The following is a 23,477-nucleotide window of genomic DNA, read 5'->3' as shown; positions in this document are numbered from 1 at the left end:
CAGTCCATCCCAGACCCTAACCACTGCCTCCCCCACACTCTCAGACAGTCCATTCCAGACCCTAACCACTGCCTCACCCACACTCTCAGACAGTCCATTCCAGACCCTAACCACTGCCTCCCCCACATTCTCAGACAGTCCATCCCAGACCCTAACCACTGCCTCCCCCACACTCTCAGACAGTCCATCCCAGACCCTAACCACTGCCTCCCCCACATTCTCAGACAGTCCATCCCAGACCCTAACCACTGCCTCCCCCACACTCTCAGACAGTCCATTCCAGACCCTAACCACTGCCTCCCCCACGCTCTCAGACAGTCCATCCCAGACCCTAACCATGGCCCTCCCCCACACTCTCACACCGTCCATTCCAGACCCTAACCACTGCCTCCCCCACACTCTCAGACAGTCCATCCCAGACCCTAACCACTGCCTCCCCCACACTCTCAGACAGTCCATTCCAGACCCTAACCACTGCCTCCCCCACACTCTCAGACAGTCCATTCCAGACCCTAACCACTGCCTCCCCCACACTCTCAGACAGTCCATTCCAGACCCTAACCACTGCCTGCCCCACACTCTCGGGAGGGGTTGGTGGTGTTGGGGAATGAGGGGAGAGAAATTCCACCTTCGCTTGAGAAAAGGCCTCAGTTTAATTTCTTGCTTGTTCCTCTGCTGTAATATCAACATCTCAATGTTGTGTGCTCTGTCAGCCTGAACTTTGGACTTAAAATCATTTCAAAAGGTTTAAGCCCACAACCAGCTGGCACCTTATGTTCACTGAAGGACTTAAAACATTTCAGGATATGAAAGTTTAGAAAAAATATGTTTTTTTTTCCAACAATTGCAGCGAAACCTATCTTACCAAGAGAGGGGGAAACTCACTCTTTACACTTCAGGCATTCCCACTGGGATGAAAATGTGTTGCTGGAAAGGCGCAGTAGGTCAGGCAGCAAGCAAGGAGCAGGGGAATCGACATTTCGGGCATGAGCCCTTCTTCAGGAATCCTGATTCCTGAAGAAGGGCTCATGCCCGAAACGTCGATTCTCCTGCTCCTTGGATGCTGCCTGACCTGCTGTGTTTTTCCAGCAACACATTTTCAGCTCTGATCTCTAGCATCTGCAGTCCTCACTTTCTCCATTCTCACTGGGAGTCAGGCGGTGAAATTCCAGTCTCCATCACAGGGAATACAAGCATTGTCACTTTTCCACCATAATTTAATGAGAAAAGACCAAGTCCACGTCTAATCCTGGTTTCTCCTCCAGCCACATTTCTTAGTTTGGCAAAGGAAGACTTCAAAGACATGAGAAACATCAAGAAGTTGCCCCTGGATCGATGACAGTCTCTGGGTCAATGGGACTGGCTCTTTGTTAATGCAGGACAAAAAAATACTGGTACACAAGTCAGCGCCATAGTGTCATACAGCATGGAAACTGATCCTTCAGCCCAACCAGGCGAAAGTGAGGACTGCAGATGCTGGAGATCAGAGTCCTAATGAAGGGCTCCTGCCCAAAACGTCGATTCTCCTGCTCCTCGGATGTTGCCTGACCTGCTGTGCTTTTCCAGCACAACTCTGCTCCTGGCCCATATCCCTTCAAATATTTCTTATTCATGAACTTATCCAAATGTCTTTTAAATATTGTAACGGTACCTCCACCCACCAGTTCCTCTGGCAGTTCATTTCACACACAAACCACTCTCTATGTAAAAGAATTGCCCCTCATGTCCTTTTCAAATCTTTCTCCTTTCACCTTAAAAATATACCCCGTCATCTTGAAATCCCCTGCCCTGGGGAAAAGACAACTGTCATTCACCCTATCCTTGCCCCTGTGATTTTATGAACCTCTATAAGGTCGCCCCTCAGCCTCCTACGCTCCTGTGAAAACAGTCCCAGCCTATCTGGCTCTCCTGATAACTCAAACCCTCCATTCTCTGCAACATCCTGGTAAATCTCTTCTGAACCCCCTCCAGCTTTAATAGTATCCTTCCTATAACAGACAGAATAAGTCAAATGTAGGGGAGGTGGTGCAGTAATGGTAATGTCACCAGACTAATACACCAGAAACACAGGCTAATGTTCTGGGACACAGGTTCAAATCTCACCGTGACAGCTGGTGAAACTAGCAGTCAATAAAATGTGGAATTAACAGGATCGTGACCGTGCAATGGTTATTGTTAAAAACCCAGAGCACAGTGGGTGCTTTGTTGTTGAGTAGCCTCAAGGCTGGGATTGATTTTTTATAAATGTTAATGCAGTGCTTCCCAAGTATTTCCCCCACTGTGACCCCATTCCAATATCGGCATGAAGCCAAAGTGAGAACAGTGGGACTGGTTGGTCAGGGTCAGGATCAGGGGTGGGATCTGTCTGACTGAGGGAGGGGGCAGCTGGGAGGGGATAGGAGATGGAAAGGAGTCTGATCTTTTTAATCTTCAGTAACTTTTCGCCAGCTTTTTTGGAGAGGGCGGAGGTCTCAAAGATTGGTCGGTTAGGCCATGTCCGCCGTAGAAAAAAAAAACGAGAGGCTGTTATCACTCACTCAGAATCTGTGTGAACCATTGCTACCTCAGAGTTCATAAACCCACAACCCCAATGGGGGTCACAATTTGAGAAACCCTGTGCTGAGTAAATCAGGGAACATGGAGTTAGGATGGAAAGTGGATTTGATGTAGAATTTAAATTCTGTTAATAAAATCTGGAGTTCTACATTAATCTCTATAATGGTGACCCAACGGTGACCATGCCAACTATTCTCCATTGTCATCAAAACCCAATCTGATTCACTAATGTCCTTTCCGGACGGAAATCTGCCATCCTTACCTGGTCCTGGCCTACATGTGACTCCAGACCCACAGCAACCGGGCAGGAAGAACGAGGAATATTTGGAAATGAACAGACTGACCTCCATCTTGCTCTCAATGAGAAAACGCCTCATTCATTGATTTTTTTTCCCTTCTGGCAATGTGGCAAGCTCTTAACCGCTCTCGAAATGCGGCTACAAGACCAATTAGGGATGAGCAACAAATGCTGACCCCACCAATGATGGCCACCCCCCCATGTGGGAGTCTTGTATAAACATTTTCCTCAAAAATCTCACATTGCCGCACACTGTGTTGCTTGTTTTGCAGCAAGCTGGGAAATTGAACCTCACAGAGCAGCCTGGTGGCTCAGTGGTTAGCACTGCTGCCTCACAGCGCCAGGGAGCCGGGTTTGATTCCAGTCTCTGGTGACTGTCTGTGTGAGTTTGCACATTCTCCTCATGGCTGTCCGGGTGCTCCGGTTTCCTCCCGCAATCTAACGATGTGTAGGTTCGGTGAATTGGCCATGCTAAATTGCCCATAGTGTTCAGGGATGTGTAGGGTAGGTGCATTAGTCAGGGGTAAATATAGGATAGGAGAATGGTCTGAGTGGTTTACTCATCGGGGTGGGTGGGTGGGGAAGGTCAGTGTGGGCTTGTTGGGCTGAAGGGCCTGTTTCCACACTGTCGGGATTCTATGAAACAATAGAAGCTCGGACAAGAATATTGTGTGCAATTCTGGTCTTCTTCCTGTTGAAAAGATGTTGTGAAACTTGAAAGGGTTCAGAAAAGATTTACAAGGATGTTGCCAGGGTTGGAGGATTTGAGCTGTAGGGAGAGGTTGAATAGGCTGGGGCTGTTTTCCCTGGAGCATCGGAGGCTGAGGGGTAACCTTATAGAGGTTTACAAAATTATGAGGGGCATGAATAGGATAAATAGACAAAGTATTTTCCCTGGGGTCAGGGAGTCCAGAACTAGAGGGCATTGGTTTAGGGTGAGAGGGGAAAGATATAAAGGGTCAACTTTTTCACACAGAGGGTGGTACGTGTATGGAATGAGCTGCCAGAGGAAGTGCTGGAGGCTGGTACAATTACAACATTTAAAAGGCATTTGGATGGATATATGAATAGGAAGGGTTTAGAGGGATATGGGCTGGGTGCTGGCAGGTGGGACTAGATTGGGTTGGGATATCTAGTTGGCATGGACAGGTTGGACCGAAGGGTCTGTTTCCGTGCTGTACATCTCCATGACACTAAGGCTCTGAGAAAGTGGGCTAAAAGGCAAGGTTAAATCTGGTACAGTACTCACTTGGGCCCAGCCGACATAACAGGGCAACCATCCTCTGTGCAGTAATCGGTTATTGTTCCATACAGCAGGTTAATCTGATTGAAGAAATCCACAGCTATGTTTGGGAAAAAAAACAATAACACAAAGTTAGAAAAGTTACTGCGTTAATACTCGACAGGGTTACAATGTTGCAGGATTTTACTGTCACCAAAGAAAGAGCAAGAACTTGATGGAAGGTTATCAGCCTAAAAGGTTAACTCTCTTTCTCTCCCCTGGTGCTGCCAGTCCTGCTGAGTGCTCCCAGCATTTTCACATTCACTCATAGGAATCTTGTAGGTCAGAAGAATTCCATTCAGCCCTGAATTAGGTCAGTCTCAGCTCTCTGAAGGAGCTATCCAGTAGATCCAGTTCACCCTGCGCTGTCCCTTTAGTCCTGCTGATACGTCCTCCTCCAGGAATGATCCTTGCAAAAGTGACTGGTGAATCTGCTTGCACTGCCCTTGCAGTTTAGGCTCAGGTGTTAACCTCTTGGCCCTCACTTCCTGTATTTGTTAAAGAGCCTCTGGCAGCAGCGATGTCCCCCAGACACCCAGGCCAACATACATCCCTCAGTCAATGTCACCCCAATCAGACAACTGCCTGGCATCGCAGTGTTCATTGTAGGATCTTTTGTCGCATCCTCAAAAAACTCAATCAAGTTTGTGAGACACGATTTTCCATGAACAGATCCTGAATGGTAGCATTTGACAAAGTTGGTTTCACTGAAATGATAGAATCATACAGTGCAAAGGACACTCCAGCCCATCGGCTCTGTACCAATGACAAATTACACTAAATCCAAACTAGTTCCATTGACTAACATTAACATTACAAATCTGGTATCACTCATCTTCAGAACAGACTGAAAACACTCCTGGCGTTGTTCTCAACATTTCTATTGGAGCTTCTTGATAACACAGACCATGTTGGAGATCCTTATGGAAGGTCTGAACCCACACATTGTCTCTGGGAGGGCTTTCACAGCCATAGGGAGTAGGCAATCCAGGAGAACATGCATGTTCCCTGCTACAGGCAAGATCATTTCTGCTGCACGATTTATCTCCCTTTCTTGATTCCTGAAGTCAGGGGAGTTCTTCTTCCTCCCTAGTCCACTCAGAATCTGGATTAGGGCTGATGTGAGAGCGACAGTCTTTAACATTAAGGCTGCACTCAGCAGAGTGTGGCATCAAGGAGCCTGAGCAAGCCTGGAGCTGTTGGGTATTGGGGGATAACTCTCTGCTGCTTGGAGTTGTACCTGGCATGTTGGAAGATGGTTGCGGATGTTGGACGTCAGTCATCTCAGCTCCTGGACATCTATGCAGGGTAGGGTCTTAGGCCCAACCATCTTCAGCTGCTTCATAAATGACCTTCCCTCCATCATAAGGTCAGAAGTGGGGATGTTCACTGATGATTGCACAGTATTCAGTACCATTTACGATTCCTCAGATACTGAAGCAGTCCGTGCTCAAATGTAACAAGATCATCAGTGAACATCTCCACTGCCAAGAATCCTGTCTTTAATTCTATATTCAGCATTCAAGTTTGACCTTCCAAAATGCATCACTTCGCAATTATCCAGGTTGAACTCCAGCTGCCATTTCTCAGCCCAGCTCTGCATCCTGTCTATGTCACGCTGCAGCCTGTAGTAGCCCTCAATACTATCGACGACACCTCCAACCTTTGTGTCATCTGCAAATTTACTAACCCACCCCTCAACCTCCTCATCCACATCATTTATAAAACCTACAAAGAGCAGAGGCCCAAGAACAGAGCCCTGCGGGACACCACTCAACACTGACCTCCAGACAGAATACTTTCCATCTACAACTACTCTCTGACTTCTGTCAGCCAACCAATTCTGAATCCAGACACACAAATCTCCCAGTATCCCATATCTCCTGACTTTATGAATGAGCCTACCATGAGGAATCCTATCAAGTGCCTTGTTGATGTCCATATACACCACATCCACTGCTCACCCCTCGTCAACCTGTCTTGTCACCTCCTCAAAGAACTCAATAAGATTTGTGAGGCATGACCTGCCCCTCACAAAGCCATGCTGACTGCCTTTAATCACATTGTGCTTTTCCAAGTAGTCATAAATCCTATCCCTCAGAATTCTTTCCAAAACTTTGCTGAACGCAGAAGTAAGACTGACTGCTCTGTAATTGCCAGGGAATCCCCCATGTCTAGATTAGAGTGGTGCTGGAAAAACACAGCAGGTCAGGCAGCATCCGAGGAGCAGGTAAATCGACGTTTCGGGCAAAAGCCCTTCATGAGGAATAGATGCATGGATCCCTCAAAGTTGTCACCCAAGTGGATAGGGTTGTTAAGAAAGCAGATGGTGTTTTGGCTTTCATTAACAGGGGGATCGAGTTTCAGAGTCGCAAAGTTTTGCTACAGCTCTACAAGTCCCTGGTGAGACCACACGTGGAATATTGTGTCTAATTCTGGTCGCCCTACTATAGGAAAGATACAGAGGCTTTGGAGACGGTGCAAAGAAGGTTTACCAGGATGCTGCCAGACTGGAGGGCTTGGCTTATGAAGAGAGGTTGACTAAGCCTGGACTTTTCTCTCTGGAGCAAAGGAGGAAGAGAGGTGACCTGATTGAGGTATACAAGGTAATGAGAGGCATGGACAGAGTCAATAGCCAGAGACTTTTCCCCAGGGTAGGATTGACTGGCACGAGGGGTCATCGTTTTAAGATATTAAGAGGAAGGTATAGAGGAGATGTCAGAGGTAGGTTCTTTACGCAGAGAGTTGTGAGTGCAGGGAATGTGTTGCCAGTGGTGGTGGTGGAAGCAGAGTCATTAGGGACATTTAAGCGACTTCTAGACATGCAGTTTTTCTATGTTCTATGTTCTAAACAGTGAAGGAAGTTTGCCCATTTATCCCAGTCTATGGCTGGCCCACAAAAAGTCTACATATGTCTTGGTAGTGACTGTATTGTTGGAGCGGTAACCCTTGATGTACCACGTGTCTTGGTAGTGAGTGTATTGTTGGAGCGGTAACCCTTGATGTATCACATGTCTTGGTAGTGACTGTATTGTTGGAGCGGTAACCCTTGATGTATCACATGTCTTGGTAGTGACTGTATTGTTGGAGCGGTAACCCTTGATGTATCACATGTCTTGGTAGTGAGTGTATTGTTGGAGCGGTAACCCTTGATGTATCACATGTCTTGGTAGTGACTGTATTGTTGGAGCGGTAACCCTTAATGTATCACATGTCTTGGTAGTGAGTGTATTGTTGGAGCGGTAACCCTTGATGTATCACATGTCTTGGTAGTGAGTGTATTGTTGGAGCGGTAACCCTTGATGTATCATATGTCTTGGTAGTGACTGTATTGTTGGAGCGGTAACCCTTGATGTATCATATGTCTTGGTAGTGAGTGTATTGTTGGAGCGGTAACCCTTGATGTATCACATGTCTTGGTAGTGACTGTATTGTTGGAGCGGTAACCCTTGATGTATCACATGTCTTGGTAGTGAGTGTATTGTTGGAGCGGTAACCCTTGATGTATCACATGTCTTGGTAGTGACTGTATTGTTGGAGCGGTAACCCTTGATGTATCACATGTCTTGGTAGTGAGTGTATTGTTGGAGCGGTAACCCTTGATGTATCACATGTCTTGGTAGTGAGTGTATTGTTGGAGCGGTAACCCTTGATGTATCATATGTCTTGGTAGTGACTGTATTGTTGGAGCGGTAACCCTTGATGTATCATATGTCTTGGTAGTGACTGTATTGTTGGAGCGGTAACCCTTGATGTATCACATGTCTTGGTAGTGACTGTATTGTTGGAGCGGTAACCCTTGATGTATCACATGTCTTGGTAGTGAGTGTATTGTTGGAGCGGTAACCCTTGATGTATCACATGTCTTGGTAGTGAGTGTATTGTTGGAGCGGTAACCCTTGATGTATCACATGTCTTGGTAGTGAGTGTATTGTTGGAGCGGTAACCCTTGATGTATCACATGTCTTGGTAGTGAGTGTATTGTTGGAGCGGTAACCCTTGATGTATCACATGTCTTGGTAGTGAGTGTATTGTTGGAGCGGTAACCCTTGATGTATCACATGTCTTGGTAGTGAGTGTATTGTTGGAGCGGTAACCCTTGATGTATCACATGTCTTGGTAGTGAGTGTATTGTTGGAGCGGTAACCCTTGATGTATCACATGTCTTGGTAGTGACTGTATTGTTGGAGCGGTAACCCTTGATGTATCACATGTCTTGGTAGTGAGTGTATTGTTGGAGCGGTAACCCTTGATGTATCACATGTCTTGGTAGTGACTGTATTGTTGGAGCGGTAACCCTTGATGTATCATATGTCTTGGTAGTGACTGTATTGTTGGAGCGGCAACCCTTGATGTATCATATGTCTTGGTAGTGAGTGTATTGTTGGAGCGGTAACCCTTGATGTATCACATGTCTTGGTAGTGACTGTATTGTTGGAGCGGTAACCATTGATGTATCACATGTCTTGGTAGTGAGTGTATTGTTGGAGCGGTAACCCTTGATGTATCACATGTCTTGGTAGTGACTGTATTGTTGGAGCGGTAACCCTTGATGTATCACATGTCTTGGTAGTGAGTGTATTGTTGGAGCGGTAACCCTTGATGTATCACATGTCTTGGTAGTGACTGTATTGTTGGAGCGGTAACCCTTGATGTATCACATGTCTTGGTAGTGACTGTATTGTTGGAGCGGTAACCCTTGATGTATCACATGTCTTGGTAGTGAGTGTATTGTTGGAGCGGTAACCCTTGATGTATCACGTGTCTTGGTAGTGAGTGTATTGTTGGAGCGGTAACCCTTGATGTATCACGTGTCTTGGTAGTGAGTGTATTGTTGGAGCGGTAACCCTTGATGTACCACGTGTCTTGGTAGTGAGTGTATTGTTGGAGCGGTAACCCTTGATGTATCACATGTCTTGGTAGTGAGTGTATTGTTGGAGCGGTAACCCTTGATGTATCACATGTCTTGGTAGTGAGTGTATTGTTGGAGCGGTAACCCTTGATGTATCACATGTCTTGGTAGTGAGTGTATTGTTGGAGCGGTAACCCTTGATGTATCACATGTCTTGGTAGTGAGTGTATTGTTGGAGCGGTAACCCTTGATGTATCACATGTCTTGGTAGTGAGTGTATTGTTGGAGCGGTAACCCTTGATGTATCACATGTCTTGGTAGTGAGTGTATTGTTGGAGCGGTAACCCTTGATGTATCACATGTCTTGGTAGTGAGTGTATTGTTGGAGCGGTAACCCTTGATGTATCACATGTCTTGGTAGTGACTGTATTGTTGGAGCGGTAACCCTTGATGTATCACATGTCTTGGTAGTGAGTGTATTGTTGGAGCGGTAACCCTTGATGTATCACATGTCTTGGTAGTGACTGTATTGTTGGAGCGGTAACCCTTGATGTATCACATGTCTTGGTAGTGAGTGTATTGTTGGAGCGGTAACCCTTGATGTATCACATGTCTTGGTAGTGAGTGTATTGTTGGAGCGGTAACCCTTGATGTATCACATGTCTTGGTAGTGAGTGTATTGTTGGAGCGGTAACCCTTGATGTATCACATGTCTTGGTAGTGAGTGTATTGTTGGAGCGGTAACCCTTGATGTATCACATGTCTTGGTAGTGACTGTATTGTTGGAGCGGTAACCCTTGATGTATCACATGTCTTGGTAGTGAGTGTATTGTTGGAGCGGTAACCCTTGATGTATCATATGTCTTGGTAGTGACTGTATTGTTGGAGCGGTAACCCTTGATGTATCACATGTCTTGGTAGTGAGTGTATTGTTGGAGCGGTAACCCTTGATGTATCACATGTCTTGGTAGTGACTGTATTGTTGGAGCGGTAACCCTTGATGTATCACATGTCTTGGTAGTGAGTGTATTGTTGGAGCGGTAACCCTTGATGTATCACATGTCTTGGTAGTGAGTGTATTGTTGGAGCGGTAACCCTTGATGTATCATATGTCTTGGTAGTGACTGTATTGTTGGAGCGGTAACCCTTGATGTATCACATGTCTTGGTAGTGACTGTATTGTTGGAGCAGTAACCCTTGATGTATCACATGTCTTGGTAGTGACTGTATTGTTGGAGCGGTAACCCTTGATGTATCACATGTCTTGGTAGTGACTGTATTGTTGGAGCGGTAACCCTTGATGTATCACATGTCTTGGTAGTGAGTGTATTGTTGGAGCGGTAACCCATGATGTATCACATGTCTTGGTAGTGAGTGTATTGTTGGAGCGGTAACCCTTGATGTACCACGTGTCTTGGTAGTGAGTGTATTGTTGGAGCGGTAACCCTTGATGTATCACATGTCTTGGTAGTGAGTGTATTGTTGGAGCGGTAACCCTTGATGTATCACATGTCTTGGTAGTGAGTGTATTGTTGGAGCGGTAACCCTTGATGTATCACATGTCTTGGTAGTGAGTGTATTGTTGGAGCAGTAACCCTTTATGTACCAGATGTCTTTTCTGTTCCGGAATTGTCCTAGGGCATTAGCCGTGACTATTGCAATTCTGCTACCTTGACCCATGATCTTGTGTTTTTCTGCACAGTGATTACAGCCTTTTGTTCTTTCATTCCAGGTTTTCACATATCTCAGCATTGTCTCTGTCAAACCCACTCTTGTGAGGACAATGCAGAAAGCTAACAGCCTGGACCCGGGAGGTTATGGTTATTCTGTTTGGAGCAGAGAAGGTTGACAGGGAGCTGGCAGAGGTGTGAATGATTACGAGGGGCATGGACAGGGTGGATAGAGAGCAGCTGTTCCCCTTAGTTGAAGGGTCAGTAACAAGGGGACCTCATTTTAAGGTGAAATGCAGGAGATTTAGGGGGGATTTGTGGAAGGGTGGCAGGAAAGCATTGCCTGGCAAGGGAGTTGAGATGGGAAACCTCACAACCGTTAAACAGTATTTGGATGGGCACTTGGAATGTCATAACAGTTAAGGCAATGGGCCCAGTGCAGGATAGTGGGACTAGTGTATTTTTGACAGTACATACTCGATGGGCTGAAGGACCTGTTCTGTGCTGTGTGATTCTGTGACTTGAGATGAAAATTAATTCCCAAACAAAGGCTGAAGTGAACTCGCTTCCTCAGTCACTTACTATTGACAGCAATCCATTCATTCAGATCTTCACCATCTGGTAACATCACAGCCAGGCGGAGATTACCACTGCCCAGAGTGGCCTCTGCATGTTTCAGCAGCTCATACTGATGGGAACCTTCTGGAATGTTCTTCCTCGGCTTGAAGGTCTTAGATGAACGGTTTCCACTGTAAAACACAGAGTGGCCAGGATTAATTCCAGGTAGACTTGTCCTTTAATAGATCGTACTAAAAGAAACAAACTCTGTTCAACTCTGGAAGCAATTTAGGAAAAAGAACCATACTGCACAGGAACAGGTCCTGTGGCCCATCAAACTGAATCCTAGCCCTTAGTTAGACTCACTGCCCATTGCCAGTGCACAGTTTCTATTCCTCTGTTCGCCTCCTGTTCATGTGTCAATCAAGTTACATCTTCAACGTTGCAGATGTATCTGCTTCCACCACCTCCATTGGCAGTGTGTTCCAGGCACTAGCCTCTGTGCGAAACATTTTCCCTGCATTTCACCCCTAAACATTCCCCCCTCACCTTGAACCTGTGCCCTCTTCTAGTTGACCTTTCCACCCTGGGAAAAAGCCTCTGTGCCTCTCATAATTTTGTAGACCTCTATCAGGTCTCCCCCTCAGCCTCCATCTTTCCAGAGAAAGATCTAACCTCTCCTCAGAACTATTACCCTCTGGACCAGGCAATATCCTGGTAAACCTTCTCTGCATCCTCTCCAAAAGCATCCACATCCTTCTGGTAGTATGGCGACTGGAACTGCACGCAATATTCAAGATTTACACAAAGGGTTCCAGGAATGAGGAACTTCTGTGATGTAGGTAGGTTGGAAAAGTTGGGGCTGTTCACCCTGGGCTAAAAGAAGCTGAGAGGGGAATTAAGAGAAGTTTTCAAAACCATGACCAGTGTAGATAGAGTAAACTGGGAGAAACTATCCCAATTGTGAAAGGACGAAGAACCAGGGGGAAGAGTTTAAAGTCGTGCTCTGAGGAAGCTGGGGTGATGAGGGATAAAAAAAACTCTGCCACCTGGAAATATAGGGGAGGCAAGTTCCACTGATGCATTCAAGAGGGGCATTGGATCACTAGTTATGGAGAACCATTGTGTAAAAGTTATGGTGAAAAGGATTGGAACTAAGAGAGCAGGGCAGAACTGGGTACTGCAGATGCTGAAGAGTAGAGTGGTGCTGGAAAAGCACAGCAGGTCAGGCAGCATCCGAGGAGCAGGAAAATCGACATTTCAGGCAAAAGCCCTTCATCAGGAATGAGAGCCGGTTCAGACATAATGGGCCAAATGGCCTCCTTCTGCACAGCAACAACTCTGTTGTTCTGTTTCCTTTTCCCTGCTCACAATACTCCAGACCCCACTGAGGAGCCAGCCCTCAGTCTGATTGGCACCAATCTGCCCTTGCCCCTTCACCCTGCCTGCAGGATGTTTGGGGGATTGAGGGGAAGTGGGGAGCGGGTGGGAGGGATTTCATGTCAAGCATCAACAGCAGCACACACCAGTTGGACCGAATGGCTTCTTTTTGTGCTATAATTTCAATGTGATGCTTTGTTTAAAACAGATTAGATTACATTCCCTATAGTGTGGAAACAGGCCCTTCAGCCCAACAAGTCCACACTAACCCTCCAAAGAGTAACCCACCCACACTGATTCCCCTACATTTACCCCTGACTAATGCTCCTAACACTACGGGCAATTTAGCATGGCCAATTCACCTGACTAGCACACCTTTGGACTGTGGGAGGAAACTGAAGCACCCGGAGGAAACCCATGCAGGCACGGGGAGAACGTGCAAACTCCACATAGAGTGTCGCTTGAGGCTGGAATCGACCCTGGCTCCCTGGCGCTGTGAGGCAGCAGTGCGAACCACTGAGCCACTGGAGATGCTATGTCCAATCATCACAAGCTGACAAATTAGTTCAATAAGTTGAGACTGCCTTGTGTCCTACTCTCAACAGGAAAGAGAACAGGGAAAGAGTGGGGTGGGGGGGGAGTGGGGGGGGGAGGGAGGGGGGATGCGATGAAAACTGTTGCTGAGCTGCGTTGGACAATTGTTCTGTTTACTCAGCACCTCAATTATACAGCAGGATTAAAGCAACTCCTTAACCTCAGACTGAGGGCAGAGGGCAAGATTTAATTATTCTGTTGTGAGCATTCCCCATGCTATAATCTAATAAAGTTTCTCTTGTGGTAGTAATGCCTTATAGTAAACTTCATGGTCTAAACAAAAGTGCAGTACAGACCTGCTTCAGACTGAGACGCCTTCCAAAGGTCTCCTTGTCTGGAATCGTATCTCCGTAACCTGGATCATCCAGCACTGATCCCAGGCATACAGGAACAATCAACACCAATCACACATACAGCAATGATAGGTAACTCATTCACCTGCATCTAAGACTCTGGACTATATTATAATGAAACACAGTAATGTTCAATCCAACCAAATCAAACTCCCTAAACCCAGGACCCCTGTCCCCCTTTTGGAGTGAGGATAGTGAATGGGAAGGTGTTAGGATTAAAGGTAAAGCTGCCATAGTCTCACTAGAGACAGAGATGGAGAGAGAGGGAGAACAGAGCTGGTGGTGGTTTAGCCTGAGGGTCACTCTGCCTCAGAGGAAGGGCTCGTGAAGGTAGAACCTTAGATGGAACAGGACTTGGAACCCACGCTGTCAGTCTCACTCTATATCACAAACCAGCCATCCAGCCAACTGAGCTAACCAGATTAGACCGAGATAATTGAGATCAAATACAAGGAAGATGAAAGCCATTGTTTTCGGTCCCTACGACACACTCTGTTCCTGCTGGCCAATACCTGAGATTAACCCAAACTGTTCATAGCCTCGACGTTGTATCTGATCTTGAGGTGACCTTTCCATACCATTCCCAAAACCATCTACTTCCACCTTCTGCAGCACGTCCTGGCTCAGCCGAAGCTCTGACCCACAGCTCTGCTACAGCCAGACATTTCCACCTGCACACCCCATAACCATGAGCTCCTCAAACCCTCTCCTGCCCATATCCTAAAGCTCACCATGTCCAGTCCCCCCAACTCCCCCCTTTCTTTGGGACCTCAGTGTCCAGGCACAGGGTTAAATGGTTTGCTTACACATAACTGAATATAGGATTTTAAAAAAAATTCTCAGTATAGAGTAGAACTCAAACGAAGCTCACGGACAGAAAACAGCGAATGGGGATAAGGGGGTCTTTTTCAGACAATGACCCTTGACCAACAGGCCTCAGTGCTAGGAACATAACTGTTTACAATAAATATTAATGACATAGAGAAAGGAAATGAACAGACTGTAGCTAAATTTGCAGATGACAGTAAAGTCGGTGGTGAGGCAGGTTGTGAGGGATCCAAACAATTTACACAGAGATATTGATGGGTTCAGTAAGTGGACAAAACGTTGGCAAACAAAGTATAATGTGGAAAAATGTGAAGTTGTTCATTTTGGAAGGGAGAACAAAAGAACAGAATATTATTTAAATGGGGAAAAGCTGCAGAAAGATGCAACACAAAGGGACTTGGGGGAAGTTGTACATGAAACAAGGAAAGCTAGCACATGGGACAGTAGCTAATCAGCACGGGTCATGGAATATTGGTCCTTATTTCAAAGGGATTGGAGTATAAGAGAAGGGAGGTCTTACAGCAACTGTACAAGGGGCTGGGGAGATCATGTCTGGAGCACTGTGAGCAGGTTTGGTCCCCTATTTAAGGAAAGATATCATTTCATTGGAGGTTGTTCAGAGAAGATCCTCTTATAAACAAAGATTAAACAGGTTGGGGCTCTACTGACTGGAGTCGAGAAGAATAAGAGGTGACCTCATTGAAATATATCGGATTCTGAAGGGGCTGGACAGGGTCAATACTGAGAGGGTGATCCCCCTCATGGGAGAGTCTGGGACCAGAGGGTACAGTCTCAGAATAGGGGGGCACTAATTTCAGATGGAGATGAGAGGAATTTCTTCCCTCAGAGGAATATGGGTCTTTGGAACTCCTGGCCACAGAGAGCTGTGGGGCAGAGTCCCTATGAATATTTAAGGCTGAGATTGGAAGAACGTTGATCACTTGGGGGATCAAGGGTAATGGTGAAAGGGCAGGAAAGTGGATGTGAGGAATGTGGGTCAGCCATGATTCCATTGAATGGTGGAGCAAGCCCGAGGGGCTAAATGGCCTACTCCTGCTCCTATTTCTTATGGTCTTATCGGAGCACAGGAACTCAGACACACAAGAATGAGAGCAGATAAGCAAGAGGTTTTACTCCAGTCATACCGGGCCCTGTGATACCACACCTGGAGAACTTTAGCCAGTTTGGTCTCCTCTCACTTTGGAGAGAGTGAGACCAATCTTCTCAGGAATGGGAGAATTATTCCATGAGGAAGGATGGAATAGACAGTCCTACATTATTGAGAAGATTGAGAGGCGAGGTCTTGGAACATGCCAAATTCTGAAAGGTTTTGCCAGGGTGGAGCTGAGAAAAACATAGGCCCTGACTAAGGAGCCTTGAACATGGAATCATAGTCTCGGAGTAAGGGGTCAGCCCTTTAGGTCTTAGATGAGGAGGCAGTTCTTTACTGAAAGGATTGTAACTCTTTGGTGCTCTCTACCACAGAGAGCTGTGGCTTCTCAGTCGTGGCCTGTATTTAAAACTGAGGCTATTCTGCCCCTTAGGGACTCCCAGAGAGTTGAGGGCTGCAGCAGGAAAGTAGATTTGAGGTTGAGCCACAATCTTTAATGAATGGCGAAGCAGGCTTGAGGGGCTGAATGGCCTACCCCCAAATCCTGTTAAAATATTCCAAGGCCTTTTGGAGGAACCATCATCAAATAAAATTTGTCATCGAGCCATCGCTATCAGGTCATGTGACAAAAAATTTAGTCAAAGAGGTCAATTTTGAGAAGTCTTAGAGGGAGAGAGGGAGGGAAAGTGAGAAAGAGATAAAAAGTGTGAGGTTTACGTTACATAAGAACGTAAGAACCAGGAGCAGGAGTAGGCCGTCTTGCCCCTCGAGCCTGCTCCGCCATTCAATAAGATCATGGCTGATCTTTACATGGCCTCAGCTCCACTTACCCACCCGCTCACCATAGCCCTTAATTTCCTTATTGTTCAAAACATTACCTAATTTAGCTTTAAAGGCATTTACTGAGGAAGCCTCAACCACTTCACTGGGCAGGGAATTCCACAGATTCACAACCCTCTGTTGGGAAGGGATTCATAGAAGATTGGAGCAGGAGGAGGCCATTCGGCCCTTTGACCCAGCTCTGCCATTCATCACGATCATGGCTGATCATCCAACTCAATAGACTAATCTTGCTTTCTTACCAAAATCTTTCATCCCAGGGATTGGGGAGCAATACAGTAACAGTATACAGTCAGGGACTGGGGAATAGTACAGTAATAGTATACAGTCAGGGTTTGGAGAGTAATACAGTAATAGTATACAGTCAGGGTTCAGGGAGTAATACAGCAACAGTATACAGTCAGGGATTGGGGAATAGTACAGTAACAGTATACAGTCAGGGTTTGGGGAGTAATACAGTAACAGTATACAGTCAGGGATTGGGGAGCAGTACAGTAACAGTATACAGTCAGGGTTTGGGGAGTAATACAGTAACAGTATACAGTCAGGGATTGGGGAGTAGTACAGTAACAGTATACAGTCATGGATTGGGGAGTAATACAGTAACAGTATACATTCAGGGATTGGGGAGCAGTACAGTAACAGTATACAGTCAGGGATTGGGGAGTAATACAGTAACAGTATACAGTCAGGATTTGGGGAGCAATACAGTAACAGTATACAGTCAGGATTTGGGGACCAGTACAGTAACAGTATATAGTCAGGGTTTGGGGAGTAATACAGTAACAGTATACGGTCAGGGATAGGGGAGTAATACAGTAACAGTATACGGTCAGGGTTTGAGTGTGGTAGAGTAACAGTATACAGCCAGAGATTGGGGAGTAGTAAAGTAATAGTATACAGTCAGGGTTCAGGGAGTAATATAGCGACAGTATACAGTCAGGGATTGGGGAGTAATACAGTAACAGTATACAGTCAGGGTTTGGGGAGTAATACAGTAACAGTATACAGTCAGGGATTGTGGAGCAGTACAGTAACAGTATACAGTCAGGGTTTCGGGAGTAATACAGTAACAGTATACAGTCAGGGATTGTGGAGCGGTACAGTAACAGTATACAGTCAGGGTTTGGGGAGTAATACAGTAACAGTATACAGTCAGGGATTGGGGAGCTGTACAGTAACAGTATACAGTCAGGGTTTGGGGAGTAATACAGTAACAGTATACAGTCAGGGATTGGGGAGCTGTACAGTAACAGTATACAGTCAGGGTTTGGGGAGTAATACAGTAACAGTATACAGTCAGGGATTGGGGAGCTGTACAGTAACAGTATACAGTCAGGGTTTGGGGAGTAATACAGTAACAGTATACAGTCAGGATTTGGGGAGTAATACAGTAACAGTATACAGTCAGGGATTGGGGAATAGTACAGTAACAGTATATAGTCAGGGTTTGGGGAGTAATACAGTAACAGTATACGGTCAGGAATAGGGGAGTAATACAGTAACAGTATACGGTCAGGGTGTGAGTGTGGTAGAGTTACAGTATACAGCTAGAGATTGGGGAGTAGTAAAGTAATAGTATACAGTCAGGGTTCAGGGAGTAGTACAGTAACAGTATATACAGTCAGGGTTTGGGGAGTAATACAGTAACAGTATACAGTCAGGGACTGGGGAATAGTACAGTAACAGTATACAGTCAGGGTATGGGGTGTAATACAGTAACAGTATACAGTCAGGGATTGGGGAGCTGTACAGTAACAGTATACAGTCAGGGATTGGGGAGTAATATAGTAACAATATACAGTCAGGATTTGGGGAGTAATACTGTAACAGTATACAGTCAGGGATTGGGGAGCAGTACAGTAACAACATACAGTCAGGGATAAGGGAGTAATACAGTAACAGTATACAGTCAGGGTTTGGGGAGCAGTACAGTAACAATATACAGTCAGGGATTGGGGAATTGTACAGTAACAGTATACAGTCAGGGTTTGGGGAGCAGTACAGTAACATTATACAGTCAGAGATTGGGGAGTAATGCAGTAACAGTATACAGTCAGGATTTGCAGAGTAATACAGTAACAGTGTACAGTCAGGGATTGGTGAGTAATACAGTAATAGTTTACAGTCAGGGTTTGGGGAGTAGTACAGTAACAGTATACAGTCAGGGTTTGGGGAGTAATACAGTAATAGTATACAGTCAGGGTTCAGGGAGTAATACAGCAACAGTATACAGTCAGGGATTGGGGAATAGTACAGTAACAGTATACAGTCAGGGTTTGGGGAGTAATACAGTAACAGTATACAGTCAGGGTTTGGGGAGTAATACAGTAACAGTATACAGTCAGGTTTGGGGAGTAATACAGTAACAGTATACAGTCAGGGATTGGGGAGTAGTACAGTAACAGTATACAGTCATGGATTGGGGAGTAATACAGTAACAGTATACAGTCATGGATTGGGGAGTAATACAGTAACAGTATACAGTCAGGGATTGGGGAGCAGTACAGTAACAGTATACAGTCAGGGATTGGGGAGTAATACAGTAACAGTATACAGTCAGGATTTGGGGAGTAATACAGTTACAGTATACAGTCAGGGTTTGGGGAGCAGTACAGTAACAGTATATAGTCAGGGTTTGGGGAGTAAAACAGTAACAGTATACGGTCAGGGATAGGGGAGTAATACAGTAACAGTATACGGTCAGGGTTTGAGTGTGGTAGAGTAACAGTATACAGCCAGAGATTGGGGAGTAGTAAAGTAATAGTATACAGTCAGGGTTCAGGGATTAATACAGCGACAGTATACAGTCAGGGATTGGGGAGTAGTAAAGTAATAGTATAAAGTCAGGGTTCAGGGAGTAGTACAGTAACAGTATACAGTCAGGGATTGGGGAGTAATACAGTAACAGTATACAGTCAGGGTTTGGGGAGTAATACAGTAACAGTATACAGTCAGGGATTGTGGAGCAGTACAGTAGCAGTATACAGTCAGGGTTTGGGGTGTAATACAGTAACAGTATACAGTCAGGGATTGGGGAGCTGTACAGTAACAGTATACAGTCAGGGTTTGGGGAGTAATACAGTAACAGTATACAGTCAGGATTTGGAAATGTGTTGCTGGAAAAGCGCAGCAGGTCAGGCAGCATCCAGGGAATAGGAGAGTCGACGTTTCGGGCATAAGCCCTTCTTCAGGAATCCTGAAGAAGGGCTTATGCCCGAAACGTCGACACTCCTATTCCCTGGATGCTGCCTGACCTGCTGCGCTTTTCCAGCAACACATTTCCAGCTTTGATCTCCAGCATCTGCAGACCTCACTTTCTCCTACAGTCAGGATTTGGGGAGTAATACAGTTACAGTATACAGTCAGGGATTGGGGAATAGTACAGTAACAGTATATAGTCAGGGTTTGGGGAGTAATACAGTAACAGTATACGGTCAGGGATAGGGGAGTAATATAGTAACAGTATACGGTCAGGGTTTGAGTGTGGTAGAGTAACAGTATACAGCCAGGGATTGGGGAGTAGTAAAGTAATAGTATACAGTCAGGGTTCAGGGAGTAGTACAGTAACAGTATATACAGTCAGGGTTTGGGGAGTAATACAGTAACAGTATACGGTCAGGGATAGGGGAGTAATATAGTAACAGTATACGGTCAGGGTTTGAGTGTGGGTAGAGTAACAGTATACAGCCAGAGATTGGGGAGTAGTAAAGTAATAGTATACAGTCAGGGTTCAGGGAGTAGTACAGTAACAGTATATACAGTCAGGGTTTGGGGAGTAATACAGTAACAGTATACAGTCAGGGATTGGGGAGCTGTACAGTAACAGTATACAGTCAGGGACTGGGGAGTAATATAGTAACAATATACAGTCAGGATTTGGGGAGTAATACTGTAACAGTATACAGTCAGGGTTTGGGGAGCAGTACAGTAACAGTATACAGTCAGAGATTGGGGAGTAATGCAGTAACAGTATACAGTCAGGATTTGCAGAGTAATACAGTAACAGTGTACAGTCAGGGATTGGTGAGTAATACAGTAAAAGTTTACAGTCAGGGTTTGGGGAGTAGTACAGTAACAGTATACAGTCAGAATTTGGGGAGTAATACAGTAACAGTATACAGTCAGGGATTGGGGAATAGTACAGTAACAGTATACAGTCAGGGTTTGGGGAATAGTACAGTAACAGTATACAGTCAGGGATTGGGGAGTAGTACAGTAACAGTATACAGTCAGGGTTTGGGGAATAGTACAGTAACAGTATACAGTCAGGGATTGGGGAGTAATACAGTAACAGTGTACGATCAGGGATTGGGGAGTAGTACAGTAACACTACACAGTCAAGGTTTGGGGAGTAATACGGTAACAGTATACAGTCAGGGATTGGGGAATAATACAGTAACAGTATACAGTCAGGGTTTGGGGAATAGTACAGTAACAGTATACAGTCAGGGATTGGGGAGTAATATAGTAACAATATACAGTCAGGGATTGGGGAGTAATACAGTAACAGTGTTCGATCAGGGATTGGGGAGTAATACAGTAACAGTATACAGTCAGGGATTGGGGAGTAGTACAGTAACAGTATACAGTCAGGGATTGGGGAGTAATACAGTAACAGTGTTCGATCAGGGATTGGGGAGTAGTACAGTAACAGTATACAGTCAGGGTTTGGGGAGTAATACAGTAACAGTATACGGTCAGGAATAGGGGAGTAATACAGTAACAGTATACGGTCAGGGTGTGAGTGTGGTAGAGTTACAGTATACAGCTAGAGATTGGGGAGTAGTAAAGTAATAGTATACAGTCAGGGTTCAGGGAGTAGTACAGTAACAGTATATACAGTCAGGGTTTGGGGAGTAATACAGTAACAGTATACAGTCAGGGACTGGGGAATAGTACAGTAACAGTATACAGTCAGGGTATGGGGTGTAATACAGTAACAGTATACAGTCAGGGATTGGGGAGCTGTACAGTAACAGTATACAGTCAGGGATTGGGGAGTAATATAGTAACAATATACAGTCAGGATTTGGGGAGTAATACTGTAACAGTATACAGTCAGGGATTGGGGAGCAGTACAGTAACAACATACAGTCAGGGATAAGGGAGTAATACAGTAACAGTATACAGTCAGGGTTTGGGGAGCAGTACAGTAACAATATACAGTCAGGGATTGGGGAATTGTACAGTAACAGTATACAGTCAGGGTTTGGGGAGCAGTACAGTAACATTATACAGTCAGAGATTGGGGAGTAATGCAGTAACAGTATACAGTCAGGATTTGCAGAGTAATACAGTAACAGTGTACAGTCAGGGATTGGTGAGTAATACAGTAATAGTTTACAGTCAGGGTTTGGGGAGTAGTACAGTAACAGTATACAGTCAGGGTTTGGGGAGTAATACAGTAATAGTATACAGTCAGGGTTCAGGGAGTAATACAGCAACAGTATACAGTCAGGGATTGGGGAATAGTACAGTAACAGGATACAGTCAGGGTTTGGGGAGTAATACAGTAACAGTATACAGTCAGGGATTGAGGAGCAGTACAGTAACAGTATACAGTCAGGTTTGGGGAGTAATACAGTAACAGTATACAGTCAGGGATTGGGGAGTAGTACAGTAACAGTATACAGTCAGGGACTGGGGAGTAATATAGTAACAATATACAGTCAGGATTTGGGGAGTAATACTGTAACAGTATACAGTCAGGGTTTGGGGAGCAGTACAGTAACAGTATACAGTCAGAGATTGGGGAGTAATGCAGTAACAGTATACAGTCAGGATTTGCAGAGTAATACAGTAACAGTGTACAGTCAGGGATTGGTGAGTAATACAGTAAAAGTTTACAGTCAGGGTTTGGGGAGTAGTACAGTAACAGTATACAGTCAGAATTTGGGGAGTAATACAGTAACAGTATACAGTCAGGGATTGGGGAATAGTACAGTAACAGTATACAGTCAGGGTTTGGGGAATAGTACAGTAACAGTATACAGTCAGGGATTGGGGAGTAGTACAGTAACAGTATACAGTCAGGGTTTGGGGAATAGTACAGTAACAGTATACAGTCAGGGATTGGGGAGTAATACAGTAACAGTGTACGATCAGGGATTGGGGAGTAGTACAGTAACACTACACAGTCAAGGTTTGGGGAGTAATACGGTAACAGTATACAGTCAGGGATTGGGGAATAATACAGTAACAGTATACAGTCAGGGTTTGGGGAATAGTACAGTAACAGTATACAGTCAGGGATTGGGGAGTAATATAGTAACAATATACAGTCAGGGATTGGGGAGTAATACAGTAACAGTGTTCGATCAGGGATTGGGGAGTAATACAGTAACAGTATACAGTCAGGGATTGGGGAGTAGTACAGTAACAGTATACAGTCAGGGATTGGGGAGTAATACAGTAACAGTGTTCGATCAGGGATTGGGGAGTAGTACAGTAACAGTATACAGTCAGGGTTTGGGGAGTAATACAGTAACAGTATACGGTCAGGAATAGGGGAGTAATACAGTAACAGTATACGGTCAGGGTGTGAGTGTGGTAGAGTTACAGTATACAGCTAGAGATTGGGGAGTAGTAAAGTAATAGTATACAGTCAGGGTTCAGGGAGTAGTACAGTAACAGTATATACAGTCAGGGTTTGGGGAGTAATACAGTAACAGTATACAGTCAGGGACTGGGGAATAGTACAGTAACAGTATACAGTCAGGGTATGGGGTGTAATACAGTAACAGTATACAGTCAGGGATTGGGGAGCTGTACAGTAACAGTATACAGTCAGGGATTGGGGAGTAATATAGTAACAATATACAGTCAGGATTTGGGGAGTAATACTGTAACAGTATACAGTCAGGGATTGGGGAGCAGTACAGTAACAACATACAGTCAGGGATAAGGGAGTAATACAGTAACAGTATACAGTCAGGGTTTGGGGAGCAGTACAGTAACAATATACAGTCAGGGATTGGGGAATTGTACAGTAACAGTATACAGTCAGGGTTTGGGGAGCAGTACAGTAACATTATACAGTCAGAGATTGGGGAGTAATGCAGTAACAGTATACAGTCAGGATTTGCAGAGTAATACAGTAACAGTGTACAGTCAGGGATTGGTGAGTAATACAGTAATAGTTTACAGTCAGGG

General features: G+C 45.2%; 1 protein-coding gene across 1 annotated transcript in view; it reads right to left on the bottom strand.

Moving 5' to 3' along the window:
• The window catches only part of LOC122539295 (MOB kinase activator 1B), a 47,994-nt gene that overhangs the window by 19,918 nt on the left and 4,599 nt on the right, over positions 1–23,477 (bottom strand). Inside the window, exons 2-3 of the mRNA XM_087979894.1 lie at positions 11,241–11,407; positions 4,104–4,197 (exon numbers count right to left, since the gene is read on the bottom strand). Coding sequence (XP_087836020.1) covers positions 4,104–4,197; positions 11,241–11,407 — 261 coding nt within the window. The remainder of the gene's footprint in view (positions 1–4,103; positions 4,198–11,240; positions 11,408–23,477) is intronic.

The sequence above is a fragment of the Chiloscyllium plagiosum genome, unplaced genomic scaffold (assembly GCF_037043375.1).
Source record: "Chiloscyllium plagiosum isolate Xiang-an unplaced genomic scaffold, Cpla_swu_hap1 HiC_scaffold_36, whole genome shotgun sequence".
Taxonomy (NCBI): Eukaryota; Metazoa; Chordata; class Chondrichthyes; order Orectolobiformes; family Hemiscylliidae; genus Chiloscyllium; species Chiloscyllium plagiosum.
The sequence above is the reverse complement of the archived record's forward strand: the minus strand, read 5'-3'. Positions and strand labels throughout refer to the sequence as shown.